The sequence below is a fragment of the Parus major genome, chromosome 1A (genome assembly GCF_001522545.3).
Source record: "Parus major isolate Abel chromosome 1A, Parus_major1.1, whole genome shotgun sequence".
NCBI lineage: Eukaryota > Metazoa > Chordata > Aves > Passeriformes > Paridae > Parus > Parus major.
In genome coordinates, this window is record NC_031773.1 from 45,857,352 (window position 1) to 45,878,465 (window position 21,114).

The 21,114-nt window shown below is 43.7% G+C and overlaps 1 protein-coding gene and 1 long non-coding RNA gene across 3 annotated transcripts; both read right to left on the reverse strand.

Moving 5' to 3' along the window:
• Nucleotides 1-271: 271 nt before the first annotated feature.
• Nucleotides 272-6,030, reverse strand: HEBP1 (heme binding protein 1). Its single transcript, XM_015629472.1, has 4 exons — nucleotides 5,867-6,030; nucleotides 5,595-5,733; nucleotides 3,934-4,114; nucleotides 272-2,687 (listed from the first exon to the last, which is right to left on the reverse strand). Exons 1-4 carry the CDS (start codon nucleotides 5,942-5,944, stop codon nucleotides 2,516-2,518), a joined length of 570 nt encoding a protein of 189 aa, XP_015484958.1. The 5' UTR covers nucleotides 5,945-6,030; the 3' UTR covers nucleotides 272-2,515.
• Nucleotides 6,031-8,036: 2,006 nt separating this feature from the next.
• On the reverse strand, nucleotides 8,037-21,094 carry LOC109022659. 2 transcript variants are annotated; one of them, XR_002001765.2, is made up of 5 exons: nucleotides 20,721-21,094; nucleotides 13,990-14,237; nucleotides 11,755-11,891; nucleotides 11,247-11,376; nucleotides 8,037-9,884 (listed from the first exon to the last, which is right to left on the reverse strand). It is a non-coding gene; the product is annotated as an uncharacterized LOC109022659 (long non-coding RNA). The 2 variants fall into 2 exon arrangements; XR_002001764.2 differs by lacking the exon at nucleotides 20,721-21,094 and adding an exon at nucleotides 16,415-16,858.
• Between the last annotated feature and the right edge of the window lie 20 nt (nucleotides 21,095-21,114).

The following is a 21,114-nucleotide window of genomic DNA, read 5'->3' on the forward strand; positions in this document are numbered from 1 at the left end:
GTTTCTACATAACACAAATGCATTGCTCAAAGCCTCCCAATGGCTGGAACAAATGAAGGAGATTATTTAATCTGCTTCTGTCTCTCACAGTCAGATAATGCAGGGCCACACCAGGATACCCAAAATAATGATTTATTGGAAAAAGCATTATGACTATTTATAATTGCTGTGACATGATTAATACCCCAAACAGAAAGATAAACTGGTAGCCTACGGTCTAGCAAATCAACTACTCCCACTGAGTTCACAAAGTCAGCGATCAGCACAAAAGTTGTAAATCACAATATTAATTTTTATTTATTCCGAAACTGTAGAAAATGCAGACAAAACACAGGCATCTTTGTGTGTACAGAAAAGGCAATTCAATTTGCATAAGGCTTTGACATTATTTAACAATGTTTATGAAATCCTATCCTGCCTGCCTGATGCAAAAGGCCGGTAGCAGGGCTGCACAGGCAGAGCCTACAGATGTTTACTCTCACCGTTGAATCTGAAGCTCCCACACTCTGTTCAGGGGGTATGCATTATATAAAAGAACACCACCATGCTGCTGAGCTGTGCAGCTTTGTTTATACCAGGTTTATTACTGGTATCCCTAACATCTGAGATTTCACAACATAAATTTTGAGAAATTGCAAGGTTTTGATCTTTGAAGGACATTCACCACAGGTCATCAGACTGTATCCACGCAAGCTCCAAAACAACCTGGGAAGGCATAAAGAGGACAATATTGTGCTCCTCCATTCCTCACCCTCCCAGATTAAAATAATCTAGGACATGAATGGTCCCTTTGGATTCAGGTGCAAGCTTAAAAGGGCATTTGCTGCTTCAAAAATTCCTTCAAAAGCCTATTTCTTTGTTCGTCTTGATTTCTCTTTTTATCCTTTATTCTTTATTCTTATCTCTTTATTCTGCACTGCAATCACTAACCACAGCCAATAGCTTTTCCCCATCACTGTTGTTTGGTTTTTGCTTAATTAAATTATATCTTTTTACCCATCCTGAACTAGCTGCTCTTACACACAGGTGACTGAAACTCTCATGAAGTTCACAGCAAAGCTCTTAAATGGCTCAGCAAGAGAGAAAAGGAAAGCACATCAAAACTTCAGGTTTTCTCCTTTGAATCTCCTGCTGAGATTTTTTCCTCAGAAAGCAGGTGTACATGCAACAGTTTGACCAGCCAGAAGCCACAATGCCATCTGACAAATGCCTCTTTCAGCTCTAGGGGAAAATGGCTTTTGGAAAGCATCTGAACTATGGGGCACTTCATCACCAGAGAACTACACCTCTTCTGGTGCAGGTAACGAAATACACACACCCAGTAGCAGTGTGAGTGTTCCCACTGTGGGCATCCTGCTGCCTCCCCAGCAGAGCCAACACAGCTAAAATGCTGGTTTGATACCTGACATTTCAATATTGCCACTCCTCCTGAAACATGACCCACACTTGCTATTGTATTTGAAATTTCCAAAAGGCTACTCATTATTTGACTCATTGTTGAAAGTCCCTGTTTTCCAGAATGGCCATGTTTTCCTTTTCCTCCTCTAAAGAAAACACCTGGTCTGAGGAGCCCTTAGAAAACTGACATCTTTTAAGAAAAGTTTTTTAGATTGGCACCAATGGTAGCTTCACCATATGTTCACCGTTCTTCAAATGCACCCTCAGATCACAAGTAATAAGCATCTGCTTTCTTCACAGCCTTGCATTTCTCTAGTTCAATTAGATAACCACACACATTTCTGCTCTGGCCCTTGCATAGGCTAGTTTTAAAGAAATGTTGCACAAAAGTAATAGGAAGGTGAGGAAATAATCTTGAGGTCTCCAGGTCAAATTGTCCAGCTGCTAGCTGAGATGAATACACATCACACGCCAAAACATCTCTCCTCAAACAGAGGAAAGCTGCAAACAGAATCTGGATCTTTCTCGGAATGGTATTTCTCAGACAGATGACAGAAGTGTTGATCTTCTGCACACTCTGAATTAATGTAAAGGACGTTTATTTTCACTTGGCTGTGTTGGCAGCAATGCCAAGTGTCCCTTTAGATTGTTTGTGGAATGGCAAAGATAAAAGCAGCATTTTACAGCTGCAGCAAACTAAAGGAGATAAAAAAGTCTCTGTAGGCACTTTTTTCATGTTCCCCTACCCGTCTCAGGTGAGACTAATAGTCTGCCTACACTTGGACGTGACTCTTGTCAGGCACCAGTCAATTAAGTACTTTTGGCTTTCTCAGCACTGAACTCTGGAAGCACAAAGGAGATAAAAACAAGCCAAGGAGAGATCGAGAGAGTCTGTGTGGCTGAGGACCTGCTCTGGAATAAAGGAGCGGGACCATCAGGAGGGTCAGCAAGAGTTCTCCTAAAATGACTTTTATGGTCCATAAAAGAGTAAGGCATAGGCATGGAGAAAAGCAGTGATAGTTTTTTGCCTCTGCTGAATTATTAGTTTATTTTAAAGAGGACAGGGACAGTGTGGGGAGGTTATCAGTGCAAGGCAGCACCACAGGGAGCCAGACGTTCACTCCTTCACAAACCAGACCTCATTGCGGCGTCCGTAAGGCTTCATAGGGGGGTCATAACCATTGCACAAGTAGAAATCCTTGCGGTATGTAGCATCACTCCCCAGAGCAGCCTGCAGCTTGGCAGCATAGCTGACGTAATCTGCCTCTTTGGCATAGCCACCAAACTGCCTGCAAAGGAACCAGAGAGGTGTTGAGCAGTCCTGGCAAGGCACAGAAGGAAGAGAAAGAGAACAATATATGGCCACAGTATATTTAGGCAGGCACTTTGATCCAGGCCCTGCCAACAGGCACTCATGCATGCACTGTTCATTGTGAAGCAGCACACTTCATCTGGGACAGATGAAGTCTCGTGGGTGACACAGCCAAGGTGCAGTCATTCATGGGGACGCCCCACAGGGATCTCCCCAAACAGCCCCATGTATGCCAGCCAGCAGAATGGCCTTGCCCTGTGAATCAGCACTGTATCAGAGAAACAACTTTCTAAAACACAAGGTTATCTCCAAGTCAGCTCAGCCCACAGTCTTCACCAACAACCACTTCACTGTGGTGTGAACAACCATCTGCTGGAAAGATCATGAAGGAAAGCCAAACTCTAGCTAGCCCAAGAAGAAGGGGAGGTAGGAACAGACAATTGGTAATTATAGAACACAATGTTATTTAAAAGCCGTGGACTGAAATGGGTCTGGTTTCTGTAGACCTCCCACTAACAGGAACCATTTGCACATCAGCCTGCACCTCACCATCCTCCCTCAGGGCCCAAGTTTGAGACAAAACAGGCTGATATTGCAGAAGTGGCCCACACCCAGAGCAAAGGCCAAGCAGCAATTGGAGGCAAGAAAGAAGTCAGTTAGAGTCAGCCAAAATAGTTGAAGAAAGTAGGCAGGGGAACCTCCAAAGGGTAAAAACAAGGTGAAGAGCTTATTGCTATTGTGGTGCTAGTTTGAGTCCAGGCTGTCAGTCAACAGCCCAAGACATTCAAAGGTGATTTGAAGCAATGCAATTGCTGCTTGTTTCCATGGTGGGTTCTGGTATGAGTCCACCTGAATGAGGCTTCAGTGGACAGTTTGATGTGAACTACACCAAAGAACATTCTTAATAACTATGAACAATCTGGAACCCAGAAAGTGGGAGAAACAATAGATTCATACAATAGAAATGGCACAGTATCTTTTAGGGCTAGCCTCCATGCTTGTTTACCCCATGGAAAAAAAATCCATATTCCAAATCAGTGCAGAATAACCAGAGGTAAAAAGTGACATAAAACACCTGTCTTCAGTCTAGAAACAATCCTCCATCTCCTTCTGCCACATGCACCCCTTGTACAGCAAGTCACCTGGTAAAACAAATACTGCTCTTCAGAGTGACCTAAAGACCTCATCACTTGAGACTGGAGATCCCGGGATGCATTCCTTACGTGGAATAAATGGTCATCCCCTGCCTTTCTTCAATCTTAATGCTTTCATCAGTAGGACAAGGAGGGTTGTCTTGAAACTGGCTTGGGATCCGCAGAGAGACTTTCACCTTCTGCTGAAAGGAGCCATCTTCAGCAGGATAAGCAGTGATGGAGACAGGAGCAGTCATGCCCATTCCAACCCCTGAAGCAGACACACAGATGTAACTAAAGAAGTGTAGGCTCTCAGGAACCCACACAATTAACAGAAATTCACAAAAGCTAATTTTAGTTTTGGAAAACTCCTCATTATGACCAAACTCCTTGTCAGGAGCTCCTCTGGGGAAACACAACAGCCATCATCAGGCTTCTGCTTGGGCCACGCTCTCTCTCCACACCAGAAGCCTGGGAAATAACTGTCCCAACTAACCTCTGGAATGCTTTTTATTAATGGTGCTGCTTTTGTGGTTCTGTGAGACATTCTGTTCTTCTGACAGATCAGCTGTAAGACAGCAGGGTCTGTAGCTCCAGGACAGGCCAGCAGCACATATAAATCTATATCAGCATTTAAATTAATACTATCTGCACTTAGTCATGAGCCCACAGCCAATACTGGGTGATAGGAACTTTCTCTTAAAACCTTCCAAATGCTTCCAGACATCCTACAAGTTCCAGTGCCCCAAACCTCAGTGCTGTTACGGCTTTCAGCAGGACTGTCCATGCTGTCCACACTCCAGGAACAGAATGTTTTTTTCCTACTCATTACCACCAAGAAGTACCACATGGCACTGAAGACCAGTTTTCTTCACTCTTCTTGCAGCATTAGGGAACCTCTAAACCTCATGATCAAGCAGCCATAAAAACAGTTGAGATCGAACCATCTGTCTCATTTATTTTCTTTTATGTCATACCTGTGTTTGTGTCACATGTTACGGAAGGCACCCTTTCTCCTACAGCAGCAGTGATCATCACCTTTCCAAAAATGTTGCTGTAAATACCATTTCCCACTGCATGCACCTCCTACTCCTAAAGAGACTACACTAGTCCCTCTGTTTGATGCTGGAGAAAGGTGTTCAAGAACATATGTATGCCTCAGAGTTACTCTGTAGTCTTCTGCTATGCATGGTTAAAGTGTACACACTTTAGTAAAATGAGAATTAGAAGCAATCACCTGGAAGCACTGCCATAAAACATTACAATATACCATTAAAAAATGAAGCTCATTGTTCATTACTCTTTCATGAATAAAAATAGCCAGATAAAACATCAAGGTCATAACTGTTATTTCACTGCCCACAAGGGCACATCATAGAACAGAAGTATCCCAGATATCCTGGATTTCATCAGCTACTGCTCACCCAGGGAGCTGTGATAGATACATGTCTGCCTGTCCTCATGTTATCCCACCTGCAAGGTAACTCATTCCTGTTTAAGCTAATAATTTTTGAGATTTTACCCTGAAACAGAGATGGGTTATAAGCGGACTCACAGCATGAGTTGGCTGGGCACGACTTAACCTGGTGTAAGTTCACTTTTCCCAGTGAGGGGCCATCCCCTGGCATGACTCCCAGTGCCAGGAGGCACAAGCCAGGCGGGCCTGCGGTGCCATTGCCTCCATCCATCCTGCTTTCACCAAGCCACAAGCATCCGCCAAGCCCCGCGGGGCAGCGGGCAGTATCTCTCACCCTTGTCATTGCTTCCTCCGACGTACTTGAGGAGCTTGACTGCCCCTTCCTTCGAGGCTTCGTCGAACGCTTTTCCCACCAGCTCCACCGCCGCGAACCTGCCGCCCTCGCACGCCCTCTCCTCGTAGCTGACCTGATCCTGGGGAAGGAGATGGGAATGGAGGCGCTGCCAGGGGGAGCGCGCTGCCCGGGGCTGAAAGCCGCTTTCCCCGGCAGCGCCTTGGGGCAGAACCGCCCGGGGACCAGCGCCGGCCGCCCGCCCCGGCACAGACCTTCTCTCCCTTGCTCAGCAGGCGGTAGGGCCATGCCTCCACCGTGCTCAGCAGCGAGTTCTTCACCATGCCCAGCATGATGCCGCTGCTTGGCTCAGCACCGCTCGGCCCCGCTCTGCTCGGCCCGGCCCCGCTCGGCCCCGCCCCGCTCGGCCCGGCCCCGCTCGGCCCGGCCCCGCTCGGCCCGGCCCCGCTCGGCCCGGCCCCGCTCGGCCCGGCCCCGCTCGGCCCGGCCCCGCTCGGCCCGGCCCCGCTCGGCCCGGCCCCGCTCGGAGGAGGTGGGAGGGCCGCAGCCGCCCCGCCCGCAGCGCGGCCATCGCCCCCAGGGCGCGCCCGAGGCCGCCCGCGCCGCGGGGCCGGCGCCGTGCGAGGGCACCGGGAGCGGCTGCCCCGGAGCTGAAGTGTGGAGGGCGCCGGGAAGCGTGAGCAGTCGTGAAGTGCGGCAACAGATGGGATTCATCTCTGGGAGACAGGAAATATGAGAGGGAATAGGAAAGAAATAAAATACGGGAAAAGGGAAGTACTGGCAAAGTGTGTCATGCATAGCACATAAGGGCACCGTGCTCCTGGAATTGCAAAATCATAACCTCTTGTTTTTTCGGTCTTCTGTGGCTTTGGGCTTTTTTTTTTTTTTTAATTAAGAGAACTAAACTAAAAAGGGACATAGTTGTTTTTTTAAGGAAGTGGTTTGTGCCACTGGATATTGTAAACTTTAGGTGAGGGTAGATTTTAGACGTTCCTGATGATACTTGAACTCCCTCCACTGACCACCCAACTGGTCACCTCTGTTTAAAAGTTCTGTCCAGATCCTTTCCCAGAAATACATGTAAATGAGCATAACAGAGAGCTTAGCTGGATACATTTATATGCATAGAAGACTTGGACACCTTGTGACAAATGTTTTGGTGTTGTATAAGCCATGTCAAAGAACAAGTGCCAGTTAGAGAAAGTTCCTTACCCAGGATCTTTTAAGAGGTTAGCAGAAGCAGAAATCAAATACCAGTCCCTGGGAATCAGTCCCATGAGTCAGACCAGTTTCCCCAGGCAGATGGGATAGAGGCATCTCAAGTCGCTCAGCTGGACTGCTGCCTCCTCAAAAAGAAGATGAACGGTGCAGAAGTAGGCTGGCACATAACCTTCCTACACTCTTAAAGAGCAAAAAATAAAATTATAAAAGAAATAGGACACTAAAACTTTTCCATCTAGAGAGAGGGTCGTGCAAAGGCAAAGAGGTTAAAGAAGCTGGCTGTTATCATCTGATCAAACAGGCTGTGTTCAGGTCTGGGAGCTGGGCTGGAGCCTGGCATGGGCTTTCACAGAGTGAATGACAGGGGCTGCTATCACTGCTGACAAGGTCACAGACTAGTAATTTATTAACCATTTATATTACCTGGTTTATTCACCATTATGCATGAAATTGCAGAATTGTAATATACACTGAATGCTGCAGCTTATTTATTCTCTTATACAGCAAATGGTGGCATTCTCCATTGTGCTGAGGAGGTTTTGCCAAGACTATAAACTTGCACGTATCAGCGTAGGAATACATGGGCTGGGTTAAACTGGGAGTACATCTTGTCCTGTCCTCTGTCTCTGGCAGAAGCTGCTGGTGGGCATCTAGGTACAAAGTAAAAGGATGCAATGACATGGTTTGGCCTCCCACCACCAGCCATCTGTAACTTGAGGGACTTAGGGAAGTCTCATCTTTCTATTTCAAAGAGTCCTCAATTTATACAACTTCAGGTTGCCTGATAAAATGCTGGTGTCTAAAATATATACATGAAAGCTAACATTTATGTTGTACTCTTCCTTCAGATAGGCAAAAAAACCCCAGCAATCCCTACAGCTCCAAGCAAAGCATCCCTTGGAGGGATCAGCAGTCTGTGCAAGGATGCAGCTGTTGCTACAGCACAGCCTAGAAACTCTGAATGCAGAATAACAAGAAGTTAGGGGCCTTTCTCTCTTGTTATTCCTTGTAATTTATGTAAATATATTCTGGGATCAAAATGCTCTACATTTCCTGAGAAATTATGATGACAACTTCAACAAAGGCACAACTGTATCCTTTTATCAGCCCTTTCAGTCTTGATTTTTCCCTTCTCTGGCTACGCAGTGTTTCAAATTCCCAAGCAAAAGCCAAAGAGAGCCAAGTTTGAGTTTTGTTATTTTCTGAAAACCTGAACTCAGAGAATTTACATCAGGGGAATATTTATCAGATTGTCTCATACACTGTCAATAGCTCCCCCACTCAACTAACTCCCAGGTTGCAGCTAAAATTCTTACTGTGTTAATTCTTCTGGTCCACTCTGAAAGGTTACATATGAAACTAGTTTTTTCCCCCCTTTCCTTTTCGAGGTTATTGTACTGTCACTGAATTTCTTTCCATAAACTCAGGCTTTGGGAATCCTTAAATAGCTAGTCTGCATCCTCACTGTGACTTGAGAGTGTTTTCAAAACAACTGTCATGTCAGACACCTCCACAATCATTTAGACACAATCCATTCTTTATTTGTGTTCTCATAAATTGCTTCATCCAGACCTTAAAGACAACCTGTTTCTTCTCCTTTCTGGCTCTCCTTCTTATGTTTCAACACATTTCATTGACACAGTTGACTGCAATGCTGAATGGAAATCTATGTATTGGATCAATCTTTAGAGACCTGAAGGGCAAGTGCACTCTATCCTCCATTCTGTGTATAATTTGATTAATGCACTCTTTTTTATAACCAGCTTTATTGTCAGGAAGACATAGGCAAAGACAAGCTGAAGGCAAAGTATTCTGGGTAATCCCTGAGGGACCAAAGTCTTTGGAGAGCCCGGTTGTTAATTTTCTACAGATATTAATTGTGCTAAAGGAGGTTGGAAAATGTCTAGAGGTCAGTGCTGGCATTTGGAGAAAATACTCTGTGAACTAGACACCAGTTGAAATATTATCTGTGATTTTGGGGACTGAAGAGTCTCTTAAGCTATTTTGGAAAATCCTTCCAGATACCTATCTTTGACATTGGATATCTAAATAGTTTTGGGGGGGAAAAAAAAACCCAAACAAAAATCTCCTGGTTTTCATGGGACTTGGCAAAAATCAGTTCAGTGTGTTTCAGAGTGCTGGAAATCCTGAATATATCTACTGAATAACACCATTCTGAGTGCACAGATACAGGTAGCTAGAAAAACAGTCTTTGCAGAAGGTGGATGTTCAAATTTGGTCCCTAGCAACTGATATGTCTTCATTGTTGAAGCATGATGTACAGACCAATGTTATCCAGCCCTACCCACCCTCTGAACATATGAACATGGGCAATAGATTAAGGCTGTATTTTGAAACATAACTTCCTCTCCCTTTCCCTGCCCAGCTGGAAGTGCCAAGCACTAATCCATCTTTCTGCATTCATCAGTTGTTCAGCACTTTTGAAGTTCAGATTCCCCAGCTGTTTCAGATGGAGTGGTTTAAAAATAGGGCAGAGAGAGAAATTCACCTGATCTTTATAAAATGACCTTCCTCTGGTAAGCAGAAAGAATGCCTGTATAGACTAAAGGTATTCACACTCAAGTACACTGAGCTTGTCAACTCTTTTTTGCTTGAGACACAAAACAGCCATCATTAAAAAACAGGGTCAGGTTTCACCTACTGACCTAGGTTTGAAAGGCAGCAACAAAATACAGAAGTTCTGGTCTCCTTAGCAAAGCTGACTTGTGTGTGTGCTTTACTTTTTTTCTCTCTAGCAGTGTCCCATTGAGAAAGACTTAAGCAGATGAAAAAAAAGTAATGATTTCCCCTTTTTTTCTGGTAGAGAATTAAGTGCTCTGAGGTCTCCTGCGAGCATATAACCTTCTCCTGTGTGTCGGGAGTCTCCGCAGCTGAGTATTTCCACGCCTCTGGCTCTGCAGAGCATTCAGTCGAAGGGGAAGGACAGTTTTGCTGATGACATTGAGACGTTCATTCAATTCTTCCAGCCTTTTCCTTATTGACTGGACTTCCCTCACAAGGTTGTCCACAGCTGCAGAGACAGGGCGGAGACTACAAAGACAGTAATGTAGAAGAATAACTCAGTTTAGGGAGTGTTTGTGAGCATGCAAAGTAATTTACCATGACCTTTGTTTCTTTCTGGGCAAGATGATGAAAGAGTTGCAAGTAACCATTAAAAGATGCTTCAAAGCTGCCCTGCTCTTTGGTGATGGGAGTTCATCTGAGGGGCCCCATCTGAACCCTGGAAAGCACAAGCTTCAGGACCAGCATGAGCAACATGGTCTTTCCACCACCTTATTTTAATTAGAAATAATTAACTAGGAGTACACATGGAGGCTAGGTGATTCCCATGGAGTACTCTTAGTCCTCAACATTTCTAATGAACCAGTCTGTGTCCTTGGCAGAAAACTTGTAATTCAAAGCCCAGTTCAGGATATATGGCTAGATAGTTTCATCCCATCTTCCTGGACTAAAGTTAGAACTTTCCAAATACAAGACTTAATATCACCCCTCATAAATTGAGGCACCAATGAATTTCAGCACTGTCAGTGTGAATGTTGTGATGAATCCTGTGCTAGTAACAACGGCCACCATGCAGCCAGGGAGAAATCACTTGATGCCAAAGGCCAGTGTATAATCTATGAAGTATCCTTCTGAAACCCTGAATTGTACAGATACTGTGTGACTACCTGCCCAATGCCTTTTTTATTCTTCTAGCCTTTTCTCTTCAACAGGTTCAATGTGTAACATTTGCAAATTTTTATTTTTTTTCTTGTTCCTAAAGAGAACAATTAGTTATGGAAGACAGACACTTTGCTTGCTTTATGAATAATTCTGATTTAAGCAATATAAGGTTTATAGTAATTCCCAGTACTCCCTTTTCCTCTCTTTCTTTCCCTGCCTTTCCTACTCTTTTTCTGGAAATATGAGATTGAAGTAAATTTTGTGAGTTTGTTCAACAGTTAATATGTCCTGTAATGCAAAAGGGGAATATGATAACATGAATAGGTGAATGAAGCTTTTTCAGATCTAGGTGTTAGAGACTGAAATAAAAAAAAAAACATCACAGACCAAACCAGATTGTTTTCCCTGACCTGTGCCCAAACCCATGTGTGGATTTGTAGAACAATTAATTTTTTCCAGCCTGTTCTCACAAGTATGAGCTGCCAAGGGCAATTTCTTTAGGAAGATTCTTGTAATACAGTGATGGCAGTTGAGAATGTTTCACAATAAAGAGTTATCAGAGTATTCAGTTTACTAATCAGAGCTGGTAGCATGATAGGTACTGAGACAGAGTGTTTTATTTCCCCCCCAGCTGAGAAATACGAAAATTCATCTTTAAGAAGATGAATCCTGCTCAAGGAAGGACACTCAGGAGAGGACTGAATCCCACCTCCAGATGAGAGGAATTACCTGGAGAACTCAGGCAGGAGAGCATGTGGGTTGTTCAGCAGGGTATGCTTCATTTGCCAGAAGATGTCGTTTCCCCATTTTTCAAGGGTTTGAGTAATGCTGTAAACACCTTCTATGTTGACCTTGTCAGCTAGGTTAGCAGGTTGTCCATGGAAGAGAGGAAAACAAATGTGTCAGCACAAGAAAATACGAGCCAGTACTCCAAGTTTGGTTCAATTCCCCATCACAACTCAGTTGCAATGAAATGCCAGATATTAAACACGTGGAGGATCTAAACTAAAAAGCAGTTAATTCTCTCTCACAGTGTAATTCTCTGCCTCTAGGTGACCAGGTGATCACTGGATACCCCAGCTGATTATTTCTAAAACCATTTTTTTCTGCAGAAGTCTCAACAGCTACCCAGGAATCAAGAAAGAGCAGTCATGGATGACCACTGTCAAGGACAAAATAAGTGAATCTGCATCTCTGAATTACTGAATCATGCTGAACCACCACTGTGACCTCCTACCGCCTTCTCTGTAGTTCCACTTCTGAGGCTGGTCCAGAAAGTCCTCTTGAGATTTACTGCAGGGCAAAAGGATGAAGAGGAGGAAAAGAGGAAGAGTCACCATGATGACTGTTGTAGGACCTTGACTTCCCCTGTCCCTGTGGAGACAAAAAGTCTTGCTAAGTGCTTTATTTATTTTTTCTTCTCTTTCTCCACTTCCTATCTGTCACCACAACACCAAATTTCTCTTTGGCAATGTTTTTATTTAAAATGTTTTTCAAGTTGCTCAGAATAGGTTTTACAGAAGCACAGGGACTTTTCTTTTTCACAAGTACGAACTTTACTTCCTTTTCAAGCAACAGAGTGGTACTGAGATGCTTCATCAACCTGCAGCAGCTAGGGAAATAGGTTTGTTTCCTGTGTAGCTGTGTTTGGATAGCACCTCATAGCTACAATTTTTCTAGCAGTGTCAGGAGGAGGTACTTACAAAGTGTGAAAATCACTGCATCCCTACTTTGTATTTGGCAGAAACAAGGTAAACAACCATTAAACAATTTATCAAGTGTCTCACAGTGGCCAGAATAAAAAAAAAAAGTTCTTTTTGATCTGATCCACTAACGAGTGGCAATACTAGACTGACAAAGCCTCAAAGGTAACCTCACTCCCCATGCACTATTTCCACCATGCCCTGGTGTCACGGGGTGAATTCCTCCTGAGCAAAGCTGCAGAGTTGACAGGACATATATATGAACTGATGTGAAGACTTAACTAACTTCTTGTTTTCTTACAAGTTTACCATCATTCCCAAGCCAAGGAAGACAGCCCTAATCTACACGCCCTCCTGGGCAAATACCTTCTCTAAACGTAAGAGGATAGATCAGTCTCTCCACAGCTTACTCATGCTGATTTGTTATTCTGTCCTAATAAATTAGTCCCTCAGTGTTGAATCTGGCATTTTAATTAAAAAAAAAAAAAGTGTCATGAACAGCTGTTCTGCTAGAAATTGGCTGAAAATATCCATTATGCACATATTGCACATAGCAAATAGAAAAAATGCATTGCCAGGTTCATGGGGTTTAGTGATGATTTCAGTCATCTGTAGTCACAGTGATGGAGTGATGGCTCATGTGAGAAGCAGGCACATCCAGAAAATCTGAATTATTCTCCTGTTCAGGTACTTGCATCAAAAGCCCAAGATCTCACTGCAAAATATGAGGACATTAAATTTCTTTTTTAATATAATATAACTTTCATCTCCTGACCATCTGGGAAAAATTCAGTCACCTCAAAATCTACCAGAAGCTGTAGCAGATAAAGCAGTAAATAAATAATTCCTTTCACTTTGTGCCTTTCTTACTTTTGATCACTAGTGCATTTTAATTGCAACTGCATTTATTTTTCCACTATTTAAAGTATCAGTATGAATATAGCCATACTAATGGAAAATGTCATGATACTTTAAAAACATTACTTTCCATCTGTCAGGATGTAATTTATATTTAGTATTCTTCATCTAATTGGAGTATTCATTTAAAGGAAAAATAAATTACCTTCTTCCTATCTCACACATGCATACACCTTTCCTTCCCACTAACTCAGAGCTGCCAAAATAAAGATCTTTAAGAAGGTCTGACGATACCACCAAGGCTCATAAGGAAAAGGTCTTCATGGACCTTCTTGAAACAATTTGCATTGACACCACACCTCCCCCAGCTCTCAGTTTTTCCAGATAAATGTGCCAGCCTTTACAGCTTTTTTTTTTTTTTTCTTTCTCTTTCTTTGAATGTCTATGCCCTGCACATGCCTTTTTAATCTTCCCTGATGGGAAAGGACTTACCAGACACCTATGTGTCTAATTGCAAATGATTTGAAAATGCTGCCAACATCAAGGAGACAGTGTGGCTTCCAAGCTAATTGGAAAAACTTCCTGAAGACATTGTTCATTCTTTATCCTTTCCATCTCCCACTTGTTTCAATACTCCATAGCTGGGATACTTTGATCTTTCTCTGTTTGTTAAAAGTAGGGTGGTAATAAATTCCACCTACATCTTATACTGAAAATCCACCCTACTTGAGCTCCAACTTTTTAAAACATCAGGTGTCCAAATGAATCACAATACCCACATGTTCTATTTGCAGGGCCTCTCACAGACCAGTTTCTTTGTAGCTTTGCTCCCTGCATTCCCGCGGGTCTACTGTAATTTATTATCATAGTAAACATCAGGTTATAATCATCTTTGAAGCAGATTCTCATACCTCAGGCACACTGAAAATGAGCAGTCTTCCCTCTCTTAGGTGGAATTGTAGACAGCAAGTGGATATTCACTAATGAAGTTCCTAGCTGAAAAAGTCTGCAGGGTCATCTGTAACAGGAATCAGATCCCCAGGCGATTCAAATATGTCTTCTGCTCTTTTGCAGAGTTGCACTGGAAAGTACCATCAGGGTAGAACACGGATGGACAAGCAGGGAGAACTCTCTCACATCCTTGGATGGAAACGCTTCCCTAAATTCAGAGAATAACAATATCAACATAATAACTTTGCCATTGTTACTATTAATTGCAATAATATGAAGTGCTGTCAGAAAATTACATCACAGTCTGCCCTTGGAGCAGGGTAGGCTCCGTGATTCACTGGACAATCCCTTCATCTGCAGGCAGTGAAGACCAACATATTTGTCCAGTCTTTTTTTTCGTCTTTTAACCTTTTGATTCCTCATTTCAACATGATAAAAGAGCTCAGCTAGTTTCATACCCTGAGGACAGCCCTTCTGGGATCAGCAGTTGTGCCATCCAAGCCAGAATCCCTGCCCCAAAGCAAAGAAGTACTGCCAGTATTTAAACTCCCATCACTGTCCCTCTCCCATTAACCCCTTTGGTTTCTTGTTCCTCCATTTCTGGTGCTCATCCCTCCTCACAATGTAGTAGGTAATTCCAAGAGAGCCCTGAGGTTTCCTTGGTATCTGCATCAGACTTTGACAACTGGGGTTGAGCGTGATGACTGAGTGAGGTGCACCACTACTTGTGGTCTGTGCTGCCTGCCAGGGTATGGGGGGTTTTAACCTGCTTCTAGTACCAAACACAGCTTCATTTCAGAAAGCGCTCTCTGCTCTGAAGCCTGGGAAGAACACACTCATGCTATTGCATATGTGCAAGTTGTTGCTTTACAATGCAGAGCTTGCCTGCCCCTTGTACATCAACAGGGCTGGAAACCTTCCCCTGTACTTCTGGCTGCTCTAAACACATGCCCTCTCCTGAGTGCATCAGCATCCCAGGGTGTTAGCTCAAGCCCATGCTTGCTTTGAGAAGAGGCTGCTGTCGATTAATCAATCCCTGCAGTGATACCTAAAATGAAGGTTTTTTCTGCATTTGAACATTGAAAAGCAAGTGAATTACATTCATGCTTTCCATTTGAGGTCTGTTCTTATCTCAAAACTTTCAGGTTCCTTTTGAGCTACTTTCAGACTGAAGCAGAAGGGTGATTCTGGATTTTGGGTTGTTTACAGGGAAATAAAATGCACTTGTAAGTGAATCAGGGAGTTTGATCTCAGATAAATCATAAATACATAAAATGTAACTCTCACTTCAATGATAATGAGTATTTAAACATCAAAGTGGGTTTAAGATTCTCTATTTTTGTAAAGGATCTCAATAGAAAATAAAGCTGTTTTTGCAGATTGTTGGAATTCCTCTCTTTTTTTTATTCTCTTTTATTTCCATTCCAATATTTTAATATTTTATATTACTTATACACACACAACTAAAAGGTTCTGTTTAATGTATTACATTCAAGAAAGTTTAAGTTATATAAACCAAACAGTTTCTTATTAAAAAAAAATAAAAAGCATATTGTAGCTGCATACAATTTCTAATGCCAGTTCTGTGAGACTCCCAGCCTGGGATCTTGAAAGGTCTCTGAGCTTTTAGAGGAGAAAGCTGCCAAGCCTGTGAGTCCAGAACAATCAAGCTCTACTTGCAAAGCGGATGGCATTTGCTAGCTCTTCAAGCACAAAAAAAAAAAAAAAAATTGCTTGTAGAATTATGTAATAGTGGAAAGATCATGAAAAAGGCAAAAACTAATTTTAAAAATTGGATCCTACAATATTAACCCAGCCACAGTGATACAGCCAGCAGGCAGCCATAGTGGGGATAAAGAAGAAAAAGAAAAAAAAGCCATCTGGATGCAAAGCACACATCTGTTGCAATACATCTGTAAAGTACCGTTGGTTTTGGGAAGGTAATATTCACCTTCTGCCTCTTCTCCAGGTGTGCCTGCTTTTTCAGGATATGTCTTATCTTCAACTCTCTCTTATTTAGTGCTTGGTCCTTCCTGTTAGGAAGTTTCCTCTCTCTCCTTAGATAGGCACTCACAGATCTTGCACTCTCCATGTCTGCCTGTCTGACAGTCTGCCTGACTCTAAGGATTTGCCTTCTCTTTCTTTCTCCCTACTTCTCTCATTCTACACACCCCTGTTCTCTGTAGGAACTGTAGGTAACAATCCTCCAGCCTCCATATCCATGCCAGTCTGCACATATTCCTTCCTCTCCTGGCTCTTCCCACAGGTGCCTTTAGAGTCCCCCAACACAACCACCTCTTTCTGAGGTGTACAGATCTGTTTCCTCCAGAGGAAGAAACAAAACATTCCTGGGAAAGAAGGCAGAGAATTGTATACAAGCATTACCTTTGCTCTTGAGGCCAGTTCTTCTGTGATGAAGCTTCCAAATCTCTGCCTCCTTGATCCTTTCTTCCCCTTACCACCCCTTCTGCATTTCAGTTTGCAACGAGTGACGTGTCCCTCTTCATTTCCCTGCTTTCCACATTTCCACAGTCTTTCCGTGAAGCCTCCTCCAGCTGTACCTCTCTTACCCCTCCCTCCCACTCCCAGCCCTGCAAACTAGCCATCTCTCCCCACACATGGGAGCCTTATGGGAAGGAAAGCCTGGGTGATGGAGCCCTCCTCAAAAACGCTGTCTCCAAGGACACTCGTGTTATCTTTGCTCCGGGTTCTTTTGGGCAGCTCTCAACCGCTGGCTCTCTGGCACAGATGTATCACTTCTCATACTAGTCACAGTTTCCACTATGCACTGCTTCTCTCTGGCTGCTTGAACCCTCCAGCCATCCAGTCATGAATTTGTTCACCACATTCTTCCTGCCTTTTAACTAACACGCCAATTAATTCCCTGCTGATTAGTTCATTCCTGAAGCACTCTGCCAAATCTATTTCTAGTGGAATAAACAAGGAGGGATGAACCGGCTCAGTGTTGTTGTTTTTTTTTCCCCTTGACCCCCTCCCCCAGGTCTGCGCTTGCCAAATCAAACAGGCTTTGGTCTGGTCAGTAATTAAAAAAGAGATTTCCAAACAAATGCAAGGTGCTAAAGGGATGAATTTTGTGAAGCAGGGGGTAAACCCCTGACTCTGGTCCCATATCTGTGTCAAACTGATATTTTTGCTGTGATTTGAGAAGGTGTGCAGCTGCCACAACCCGAAGCGCAGAATTGCTGCACACTTCACTCATGACTAGACCCATGGCACTGCTTGAGAGTGCCTTGGCCAAATCTGCATTCTTCTTGATATTACTTCTCCAGTATCAACTGGCAAGAACACCCTCTCTGCTTCCTGACCAGCCTATTCTTACTTAACTCAGTTTTCCACAGCCAAGATGCTGTACTACACAGTGAGAAAAAAAGACACTTTTCTCACAGAGTGAAGTACTGCCCAGCCACTCAGAATAAAAGCGAACACTCAGAAGTAAGGAACCAGAGGATATGTGCAAGTGATACAGAGAGCAGTTAAAAATGCAGTATTGTGATTGTAACAGGGAAGGAGGGAAGCTGAGTGGCTTTTAAGCACAGTCCATAAACATCAGCCAGCACTATCATTTAGCCAGCCACTTTAATTCAGTCAAGGAGAGGTTCAACTGGAACCAGACTGGGGGATATCTGCTTCTCTGACACCAGAAGCATGTTGTTTTGGCTGCTCCTGCTACCCCAGTCCCACTGGCTCCGTGGCAGGGAAATTTCTGAGAAGACTGCCTTATTTATGGAGCCTTGCCACTGAAACAGCAGGAAGCTCATTTGCAAAGTTATAAAACACCAGTTTTTAAAGTCAACGCACAATACACAGGCTTAACACAGACCAGCCTCTGGAGGAACTGGAAACATATTTTTTCAGGGCTCAAACAAGCAAACAAAATGTCCAGGCAACAGGCAAATAACCCAAACAATCATCTGCCTCCAGCTGTTCCCCATTCAGCATGTGGCAAACACAGTCCTGTTATGCCTTTGCATCTCCCTGCTAAGAGGATGCAAACTCCTGATGGTCAGTGTGAGACAGGGACACCAGCTTCAATGCTGTGAGCAAGAAGCCCTCCATGGGGGCATAACACAGAGACACAGGGTGAGCAAACCTGGTGGCACCTGACAGTGTGCATCGAGCTGGTATTAGCAGACCCAGCTGCTCAGAGGGAAGAGGGCAATTCCCAGAGGCACATTAAGATGTATGCTCGCTGCTGGGCAGTTTGTGGGATTTTGCACCAGGTGCTGCCTTCCCTTTGGTATAACATATCCCCTTATTAGCTACCCTCTATTCTTCATTGTGTCTCCAGCTCATAAATGGGCATAATGGGCACTTCCCTCTGGGTTCTCAGCCACAGAGTGCCCAGTGTTGGTAGAACAACATTGAGACTAGAGACAGGCCCATCAGGAGTTTGGCTGGGGCAACCCTCTGCAGTAGCTCCCTGAACTAACACACTCCATGAAGGCAGCATGTGGGCACATTCCACAACCTCAGGTGCTGCACAGCTGAAACTTTTGCACAGTTCTGACCATCTTTTGGCCTTTCCTCATGCTAGGGCGAGCTGGTTTTGGTTTTACTGCATGGGTTCATTAGGAACTCCATGGTCATCTTCACTACTTAAAACTTCCTGAAGTTTGCTGTTTTGCACCTACTAGAAATGTTATTATCACTTTTTCTGGGTTTACTTGCCTTTATTTTTTCTTACTGTTATCCTTCACTGCTTGATTGTATTTATTTTGTTGTTTGAACAAGAATTTCCTATTTATTGCAATGTCTACTCCCATGTGACTACTGTGTCATGGAAGGACTCAGCCAGGCACAGGAGAAAAGAGGATGGTGTTCCTGACTTCCTGACCTCATCATGTAGCCATGCAGAATAGAAGGACAGGATGAATAGAAAAGGTAAAAACATTAGCTTAGCACTAATAGGAATGCAAACATGCAGGTTACTTCTTCCCTCTGGACACCTGGAAAAAGGCACAGATGAGAACAGCTCCTGCCCCAGCAGCTCATCTGCTCTCTGCTGCGCCTTGATCTTCCAGCAGAGCTGTGTGTGCAGTCACTCCACTGTGCAGCTCTGCAAGAGTGACCTTCTCTAGCTTGAGGACCTTAAACAGCAGTGTTTAAAGTGGCTCCTTTCAGGGTCAAGGAGCAACGAACAGTTTAAGTACCAGCAGGCTGGAAAAGGCTGTAGTCTCTGGCAGCAGGTGGAAAGAAGCAAGGGGTAGCACAGGCTTAACACTGATGAGGGGCTGGTGGCTGTGTATTTTCATGCTTTTTGGCTTGTAACATTTTTCTAAATGACCACATTGTCTACACAAAGCTCTCAGACTTCCAAGCCTCATCTCAAATATCTAATTTTTCAGCATCTGGCTTTTTCAAACTGCTTTGGAAAAGGCATAAATAAAATGAACAGTGGCATTCACATAAATTAATGATCTACTTGCAACTTTTTGATTGATATTAGAACACTTGACAGGTCCAATTTATATGCAAATCAGCTTACATTCACAGCGTAAAGAAGGAAAACTTTATTTCTCATGCTCTGCAAATCATTAAATCCTCTGAACATATTGCTTAGTCATATGTTCCTCAAAAGCATGAGTTTAACCACAAATCACTTGTCCTTGCAATCCATTAGCCCCACAGAGAACTCTGGGCTTGGGGAACAAGCCATTTTTGAGGAGATGCATGAAATTAAGAGTGGGCTATGCTGCACCACAAATGTAAAAGCATAGCAAACTGTGGGCTTTTGCACTGTATGTGTGTGTGCCAGATGTTAGAAGATCACAAATGAGGACACCAGACTTCCCAGTTCCTGCTTTTGGCTGTTTTCTGCCATTCTTTTGCTCCCAGCACTAATTGGTACCAGAAGCATTTTCTTAGGAGGAGTCACTCTGCTGGACAGCTCTTGCCCTGTCTATCACAGGCTTTGCTAACTGAGACTTGAAAAGGATCCAGGATCTATCCTGTAAATATTTACATAGATACAGGACCTTCACTGCTCTTAAATCAAAGCCTGGAGAACAGGAAATGGCATATGGAACAGAAAGACTCTGTACTCAGAAAGACCTGGAAAGGAAAGAATAACAACAATGGTGATGGCTTCTCCAGAGTTTCCCACCTGGGACTGCCCCCACAAGTGCTGTGTTCTCAGGAAGGTGTCTCTGAAACCTGGTGACATCAGTGGAAAGAAAACCCTCTAGTACCAAAAGATTTTGGATCAGAACTATTCTCTTTCCCGTTCACATCTGAAAAAAATATCTCTTTTCACCAGCTAGACCACTTGGTGTCTCTCTTCTGCTCCTTATTTGTTACTTATTTGTTACTATTCCAGCAGTTCCAGGACAGACCCGGACACGAAAGAGTAAGTACATTATTTGCAGAAACAGCACCTGAAACAGGGGAAAGCAAGAGCAGCAGCAGATGCTGAGGAAACATGATGTGCTCATTACCCAGGCAGAGTCTCTTTTGATGTATTTAGCCAATACTCCTTTCTCTCATTCAGTGACAGAGGACGTTGATTTGTGAGTTCTCACACAAATCATGACTGTAAAGTGGCGGTGTTCGATGGCCCATGTGTGGGCCTGGGAATCAGGAAGCCGGAGCCTTGTGGCTTTGGGGAAGCCACAAAACCCTCTTTGCTCAACTTCCCCATTGTGGGAAAGGGAGAGTTCACTTATGCACTTACCTCGGAGGACTGTGGTGGTGATTGAGGACAGATTCAGAAAAAACCTGGCCGTCTTTTGTAATTAATAAATGACAATAAAATAAAATAAATAAAATAAAATAAAATAAAATAAAATAAAATAAAATAAAATAAAATAGCAAAATAAGAAGAAAACAACTAGATTTCTTCCAACCAAAAGCTTTCCAAGAATGAAGGCATATATTTATAGCAACAGTAATTCAGAGGGACTGGCACTTTCTGTGCAAACCACCCCGGACGGCAAGCCTATTTTCCATCTGTCTGTGCCCACACAGCCGTGCAGGCTGCGGAGATCTGGGCTGTCCTCGGTCACGGCTCGCTGCCACTGGCCCGCCCCTCCCTGCGGGTCTCTGTCCCCTCGGACCATGAGGGACAT